The 8,933-nt window shown below is 48.2% G+C and overlaps 1 protein-coding gene across 1 annotated transcript in view; it reads right to left on the bottom strand.

The window, feature by feature from the left end:
* Positions 1-803: 803 nt before the first annotated feature.
* Bfsp1 (beaded filament structural protein 1) overlaps positions 804-8,933 on the bottom strand; it is a 35,294-nt gene continuing 27,164 nt past the window's right edge. The window contains exons 6-8 of the mRNA XM_021156425.2: positions 6,113-6,333; positions 4,364-4,449; positions 804-1,912 (exon numbers count right to left, since the gene is read on the bottom strand). Of these exons, the coding sequence (XP_021012084.1) occupies positions 939-1,912; positions 4,364-4,449; positions 6,113-6,333 (1,281 nt within the window). The 3' untranslated portion in view covers positions 804-938. The remainder of the gene's footprint in view (positions 1,913-4,363; positions 4,450-6,112; positions 6,334-8,933) is intronic.

Below are 8,933 nucleotides of genomic sequence, written 5' to 3'. Positions count from 1 at the left end.
TCTTTCTTTTTTTTTTTTTTTGGTTTGTTTTTTTTGTTTTTTTGTTTTTTTTTTTTTTTTTTGGTTTTTCGAGACAGGGTTTCTGTGTAGCCCTGGCTGTCCTGGAACTCACTCTGTAGACCAGGCTAGCCTTGAACTCAGAAATCCACCTGCCTCTGCCTCCCAAGTGCTGGGATTAAAGGCATGAGCCACCATGCCCGGCTACTTAGAAACTTCTTATCAATTCATGTCTAACAAAACCCTCAGCCACACAAACACATGCTTGTGCTTAGACTGGGATGAAGGACCCATTGTCATCAACTAGCTGTTTTCTGTGTGAAACCAAGACAGCATCTGAGATTTTAATGAATCTATGCAGCATGCTGAGTCCGGTAAGGTGAATCATGCCTGTAATCCCCACAGTTCCAAGGCTGGGCCAGATGGCTCGAAAGCTCAAGGACAGACTGCTACATAGAGAGACCCTGTCTCAAAGAAACAATGACAAAGCATGCTGAAAAGCATGTCTCTTCCTGAAAGAGGATGGTGTGCTGACCAATAAGAGATCACCCAGGCTGGAGAGATAGCTCAGCAGTTAAGAGCACTGACTGCTCTTCAAGAGGTCCTGAGTTCAATTCCCAGAAACCACATAGTGGCTCACAACCAACTGTAATGGGATCTGATGGCCACTTCAACTGTGTCTGAAGATAGCTACAGTGTACTCATAAATAAAATAAATAAATCTTTAAAAAAAAAAGAGAGAGAGAGATCACCCTTGACCTCAGTACAGCTGACCCAAGGCCCTATTAATTACACGAGGGAGATGGTGCAAGCAAAAAAGAAAGCAGTTTAATGAAGGTCATTGGAGGTCACCTGCTATGCAGACAGGTTGACTATCATCTAATCCAAACAGGAGCCCATCTCAAAGCCCTCCTCCCACACTGCCCGGACACTTTCCTCCTTCAAACCCTGGTGTCTGACGAGCTCTTCTCTCCCAGTTTCTTGCTGCCCTTTGTCTTCCCAATCACGGTCTCCACAATTACAGAAGTCTCTTCATATGTCTGAATACTCTCTGTTGAAATCTTCTCAATGGATTCCACCACCTCCACCTTCTTAATAGACAGAGCCTTCGAAGGGCTCTTTGCCAGCAGGCTACTGCTCTTACTCGCAGGCCCCACTGGTCCACCCTGATTGGACCCAGACGTTTGTGAATGGGATGTAGATGGTTCCTCAGGACCAGGTATGATCACAGGACAGGGTCTCCTGCTCCCCTCAGCTTCCTTCTTGCCATCGTCATCTCTTTCCTCCAGGTCTTTTGGTTCCTTGGCCCGTGTCCCATTCTTGTCTGTGCCCTGCTGATGGTTTGAGTGGTCACCTTCCCTGCCCTGGGGAACGCCCTGTCCATTCTCCACAGGTGGCATGGGCTGTCCAGGAGAGGGCTCTACGTGGCCGTCATGATGCATAGAGTCTTCCTCAATGGAAATCACCACCCCACCTCTAGCTGGGATGGAGGAGGAGTAGAACTCGGGGTCAACAAAACTAGACTCCCCTGTGACGAGTACATGCCGTCCTTTGGTGAAAAGGTCCGCGGGTGGCTCGGGCTCGGGCTCTTTGTGGCCGCTCACTCTCTCTTTGACTACTTTGCACAGTTTCCCAAAGGCTTTGCTTATCTGGCCCCCGTCTGGCACATCCTCAGGACCCCCTTCTTGTGAGGGACTTACTCCATGTCCTCCCCCTGCTCCGGGCTGAGAGTCACCTTCTGCTTTCAGGTCCACGTGCAGTGCCTTTGGCTCCTGCAGAGGTTTTAATGGTGCATCTTCCAGAGTTTCCTCCACCTTATCTTGAGCTATAATCTCCTTTCTTTTTGGAAGGCTCTTGGGGAGGGCCTTCTGTCTCGGTTTAGCTGCTGTAATATCCTGCACGGCCCTGGTAAGATCTAATGGAAAACACACAGGCAGCAAAGCCAAATGTCAATGAAAGGGAATAATGACATTCACTGAAAAATATAACAGCTGGATTGAAGGTGAGTGCCCAGGAAGAAGCTGAGCCAAACACGGTGGGGAAAGAGCCAGAGATCTGTCACCCATGGTGAGGTCCCAGCTCGACCACCTGAGAAACTGTGCGTGAGTCACAATATCCCTCTGAATTTCCCAAAGGGGAGAAAAGGTGCCACTTCACCATTAACCCTCAGCTGGAGTAAAACACAGACACGTGGTACTGTACCATAACACCCAGCTGGAACAACTCCAGTCTCACTCCCATCCCCATACTGTTCACGGCAAAGTGCCTGGCTCCCCACTACACAGTGGGAACTCACTCCACACAGCCATCTCTCTAACCGCCTCAAAAGAAGCCCGTGGCAAGGCTACTGGGCCTATGACAGGTTCAGGTGGCTTCAGGTTGGGGACAACATCTACCTACAGTGTCCCAACAACCTGACTGTGATCTCCCTTGATTGCCATTCCCTCCATGGGGCTGAAAGAGGAATTAGTGCTATTAAATTCATAAGTGAACATGTATCTGCATGCCTCTGTCTCCTAGCAATGACTCATATCACCACATCGCTTCTTTCTTTTACTTTTTCTCCTCCTATGGATCCTCCTGTCTCCTATGGAGACAGGAATGCCAGTCTCAATACAAAATATTTAACTGGGGAAGAAATACAGATACATAGTCACTTATGAGTTAAATAGCACTAATTCCTCTTTCAGTCCCATGGAGGGAATGGCAATCAAGGGAGATCACAGTCAGGTTGTTGGGACACTGTAGGTAGATGTTGTCCCCAGCCTGAAGCCACCTGAACCTGTCATAGGCCCAGTAGCCTTGCCACGGGCTTCTTTTGAGGCGGTTAGAGAGATGGCTGTGTGGAGTGAGTTCCCACTGTGTAGTGGGGATCCAAGTGCTCTGCGTGAACAGTATGGGGATGGGAGTGAGACTGGAGTTGTTCCAGCTGGGTGTTATGGTACAGTACCACGTGTCTCTGTATTATTCCAGCAGAGGGTTAATGGTGAAGTGGCACCTTTTCTCCCCTTTGGGAAATCCAGAGGGATATGAGGGCAAGGCAGACAGCTCAGTTTAGTTAACAAGTTCCAGGCCAATAAGAAACTTTGTCTAGACAGACAGACAGACAGCGATGTTAGTGCGTGCAATTAATCCCAGCACTCAGAAGTCAGAGGCAAGCAGATCTCTATAGAGTTTGAGGTTAACCTGGTCTACTTGAAAGTTCCAAGTAAACCGAAGCTGCATATAGAGACCCTGTCATAAAAACAAAACCAAACCAGACAATAAAAACAAAGCAAAACAAGAAGATTGAATATCACCTAAGGAACAATAAACAAGCACACCCATGTGCACCACACACACACATGCACACCCATGTGCACTGCACACACACATGCACACCCATGTGCACTGCACACACACATGCACACCCATGTGCACTGCACACACACATGCACACTCATGTGCACTGCACACACACATGCACACTCATGTGCACTGCACACACACATGCACACCCATGTGCACTGCACACACACATGCACACCCATGTGCACTGCACACACACATACACACCCTTGTGCACTGCACACACACACACATGCACACCCTCGTGCACCTACACACACATATACACCCATGTGCACTGCACACACACATGCACACCCTTGTACACCTGCACACATACACACCCATGTGCACCACACACACACATGCACACCCTTGTGCACTGCATACACACACATGCACACCCTTGTGCGCTGCATACACACACATGCACACCCATGTGCACTGCACACACACATGCACACCCATGTGCACTGCACACACATACACACCCATGTGCACTGCACACACATACACACCCATGTGCACTGCACACACACATGCACACCCTTGTACACCTGCACACACATACACACCCATGTGCACTACACACATACATGCACAGCCTTGTGCACTGCATACACACACATGCACACCCATATGCACTGCACACACACACATGCACACCCTTGTGCACCTGCACACACATACACACCCATGTGCACTACACACACACATGCACACCCTTGTGCACTGCACACACACATGCACACCCATGTGCACTGCACACACACATGCACACCCTTGTGTACTGCACACACATATGCACACCCATGTGCACTGCACACACAAATGCACACCCATGTGCACTGCATAACACATGCACACCCTTGTGCACCTACACACACATATACACCCATGTGCACTGCACACACTGAGGTTCTAGACAGGTTGGAGGGGAACATGAATGTCAAGCAGGAAGAAAATCTTGGTGTTGCCTAAAGAGAAGAAAGTGGAGGAAGCCAGGGCTGGAAACCAGAGGCCGGGCTTGAGGGGTTACCTTTCACACTGGATCCAAGGCTGAGAGGGGCCCCATGGCTTGGGGTGATCAGAGAGATGGGCGTCTCAATGAAAACGGAGCTCAGCCTGGAAGGAAGAACCAAAAACAATGTGGCACCATCTTTAAGTCATCAAACCAAGTAAGTGAGGGACAAGATCAAGCCTTGAATATTGAGCAAAAATGAAAAATGGAGAGAGACAGGCAGACAGAGACAGAGAGAGACAGAGACAGAGAGAGACAGAGACAGAGAGAGCCTTCTCTAGACCAAAGTGGGCATGAATTGCACTTCAAAGTGTTAACCACATAGACATTTACACACTGGACAAGACACACAGACATCCTCATTTCTCTGAGCTCAAGCCATCAACTGTGAAAAGGCCATGACGGGTACTGCACAGCGACCACTCAGAATCGAAAGCACAGTTCTCCATCATTGAGTCTGGAGCCTCCAGTTTTTAATTACATAGTTAAATTCAGTTAAATTCTAGATAATTAGAGCAAACAATTATTCTCTATAGGATGTACAATATACAGGATACACATATTTAGGATATAAATCACATATATAATATACATATATAAAATATAATATATAGTATATGATACATATAGTATAGGATGTAAAATACTATCTAGGATAAATAATACATAAAAATTTCAAATAATATGTAGTATGTAAACATAAAGCTATTTAAAGAAGTAAGAGAAGATGTAAGAAATTACTGCATCTAAGCAGAGTGCTCAGGAGTTGCTCAGTCCACACTGTAAGATCTTTATCTGTTTTTAATCTACTTCAAAAATTGGTATCAACAAGCCAACCAAACATGTGTGCATTAACTTTGTGGGCTGCCCTTTCCCTATCACAAAAATTGTCAAAAAAAGAATTTAGTGCAGTTCTCGAGTTCTTTTCATGGGTGTGCTCAAAGCAGTCACAGAAACCTATGTAGCATGTGAGCTACCCCAGGACACAGGGCTCTTGACAGAGAGAGAACAGAGAAAAGCCTGCTTTCCCTGGGAAACACTTGCACCAGGCACACACAGCTGAGGCAGAGCATCTGGAGCAGGAGGAGGAGCTCTGCTGCAAGGCCTTGGAGAGGAAGGACTTCCAGTCTCACTCAACCTAAATCCAAAGAACTAAGGGGTGGTGTTGAAGAGCCACAACTGGTTGCCCGACCCATTCTCCAAAGCTTATCTATAGATGGCTATCAGCATAGCTGAGAGAGAGAGAGAGAGAGAGAGAGAGAGAGAGAGAGAGAGAGAGAGAGAGAGAGAGAGAGAGGAAATTTCCCAGGAGTCAGTGGGGTTATCACAGATTTGTGATGAAGAAGCCCTGCATTGATCCTCGGAGACAGTAAAATCCCAGAGGTAGCAGCAGCAGCAGTAGCTTTAAACACTCCTCAGTGTCATGCAGTGAAGAAGGCACAAAACCTGCTAAATCCATCAGCTCCGGGCGTGGGGCACAAAGCAGACCCCTAATTGCAGCTGTTTCTCGTCACCCAACTTAAAATATCAGACATATCTCCAATCATCCCCACCCTCCCTCCCATGCTCTCTGCCCAAATCTCCAGTGGTCTGTCATGCTCCTGCTACATCTTCAAGTCAGGGACGTCTGCATTTCCTTGTCTGCCACATCACCACTCCCTCCAACTGTTCCTGGCACACGGTAAGCACTTGACAAAGACCTGTAGAATGAGGGTGTGGACAGGCCAGGGGGGCCAGGGAGCCAGGCATACAGACACACGACCGCACCTGCTGCCTTCGATCTCAATGATCCGATGATAACGGTCTAGCTCATTCCTCAGCGTCTGCTGGGCCACGGCTAGCTGCCTGCAGTCGTAGGACGACCTCTCCAGAGACCGCTCCGCCTCCTCGATCTCCTTCCGAAGGTTTTCGATCTGCTCGTTGTAAAGCTGTAGCTCCTCATCGTAACACTCATGAGCTTGCTTAATAGCTTGTTCCAGGGCCGTGGTCTGTGGGCAAACGCAAAGAGGACGAAGCTCATCACACCTCCTGCAAACAGGTAAAAGCTAATGTGGGGGCTGGCAAGATGGCTCAATAAGTATGAATGCTTGCAGAACAAGCAAGAGGACCTGAGCTCAAATCCCCAACATCCATGCAAAGGCCACCATGCTGGTAGGCTGGGGGAGGGGGGAGGTAGGGATGAGGCACAGGCAGATTCAGGGAGCTTACTGGCTAGCCAGCCTACTTGAAATGGTTAGTTTCAAGGCCAGTGATGGACCCAGTCTCAAAACATAAGGTCAAGAATGATAAAGATACTTGACATCCTTTGCTGGCTTCTCTGGGCATGCCTACAAGCACACACATACACACAAACACACACATACACACACACATATACCACACACACATACACACACACCACACACACATACACACAAACACACACATATACCACACACACATATACCACACACACATATACCACACACACATACACACACACCACACACACATACACACAAACACACACATATACCACACACACATATACCACACACACATACACACACACCACACACACATACACACAAACACACACATATACCACACACACATACACACACACCACACACACATATACCACACACACATATACCACACACACACACACATACACACACACATACACACACACATATACCACACACACACCATGGGATGCTGGTGGTGCTGGTCCACGGGTCATGCTTAAAGCTACAGAGAGCTAGACAGACGTCTGTATCCAGGTCCGTGCATGGGTACCTCAAGGTACTTCTTGCAATGGAGCCTAAGTGTGCATGCTACGTATCCTGGTGACAACCATTGCTGTGACAACTGAACTCTTCCCTCAGTGGTAATATCTGGAAACTTAGATTGCAAAGGTTAATTAGGAAACTATGGGAATGGATACACAGGCTGAACCCTCTTATGAATGTGTGTGGTGCAGGGAGGGTATTTGCATGCATGTATATCATGTGTGATGTTAGGGGGCAAGTGTGTATATATGTGTGCTGGATGTGGAGAAATGTGATATGTGTGTATGTCTATGGTATACTGATATGTGTGTATGATATGTGTATATGCATGTGATTTATGTTTGGCTGTGTACATGGGGAGTATGCACATGTATCTATATGTACATGTAGTGTGCATGATATATACGTGTGCGTGGCATATTCTGATTGTGGAGTGTGTGTATGTGTGATGGGTATATGTAGGGGTGGAGGGCTGTATGTGTGTGTTGTATGTGTGTTGTGTGGGGTGGTTGGAGGGGTGGGGATGTGGTAGAAGGTGTGAGGCATGTACTGAGTGTGCGGGTGTGGGGGCCCACATGTGCTGAAGCCAGATCAGGAAAGCAGGGGTCTTCCTGAGTCATTATCTACCTTCTTACCGTGAACGATATCTCCCACTGAACCATAAGCTTACCATTTGGTGAGTCTGGCTGTCGAGCAAGCTCTTGAGAGCTGCCTGTCTCCACCCCACAATGTACTGAGCCTGGAACCAGCATTGAAGCCAGCTCAAGAGATCCTAGCATTATCTTCTCCCCTGGGACTTCAGAAAGAGGGAACTCAGAAGCAGTGGAGTGGAGGCAGCTCCCAGACTACCAGGAGGACGTGCAAGTGGGGACCTGAGGCTGCCGTTCTGAAGCAGTGACCTTTTGAAATGTACATAGAGAAGCTGAGAGAGAAGTCTCCAAACACAGAAATGAAACCAAAGAAGGAAGATAAACAGAGATGGAGGAGCCTGTGTCAAGAGAGGGAAGAGGGAGAGAGAGAGCCAGTGAGCCGGTGCCTCAGAGGCTGGATCCTGGTTCCTGGTCCCTAATGCATACATGCTCTCAGATTTCATAAGCTTCCTGTTACAACCACTTCCTGCCGGGTGTGGTGGCGCACGCCTTTAATCCCAGCACTCGGGAGGCAGAGGCAGGCGGATTTCTGAGTTCGAGGCCAGCCTGGTCTACAGAGTGAGTTCCAGGACAGCCAGGGCTATACAGAGAAACCCTGTCTCGAAAAACCAAAAAAACAAAACAAAACAATACAAGCACTTCCTTCAGGGCTGGGGAAAACCTTCCCAGTGGAGAACCCAACATGCATCACTTCAGCCAAGTCATGGCAGTCAGCGCCATCACACTTGTCACAGAAATGGCACTTGTCGCAGGCCCTCAGTCAGGACCTGACAACGCATTAGGGAAGCCCTTGGGCAGGTCCGGTCTACAGATCCCTCCCCGTCATCAAGGCCATCCAGGCAGAAACACTAAGGCACTGCTCTGGAGGGCAGGAGCTCAGGGCTCAGGGGACACACGGGCTCAACACAGGCAGAGGGCAGCAGACGATAGGTGAAGCGCCATGAATTCCCTGGTGCCCTCCATTGTCCTATGTGGTTACAGAATGTTAACTTGGGGGAGAGGGGCTGGGCAGAGAAAATACAGGCTGTAGAGTGATTTTTTCAACCTTGTAGAAATTTAAATTTATTTCAAACTACAACAGTGTCCTTCTGGGTTAAGTCAGTTGCTGCATGTTTTTTCTAGTCCTTCAAAATCAGCCTCCACCTGCAGTGTCAAATGCCAAGT

This window comes from Mus caroli, unplaced genomic scaffold (assembly GCF_978045245.1).
Source record: "Mus caroli unplaced genomic scaffold, Mus_caroli_1 scaffold_2, whole genome shotgun sequence".
In the NCBI taxonomy this organism is placed as follows: domain Eukaryota; kingdom Metazoa; phylum Chordata; class Mammalia; order Rodentia; family Muridae; genus Mus; species Mus caroli.
Note: the sequence above shows the minus strand (reverse complement) of the source record. Positions and strands in the feature narration are given on the sequence as shown.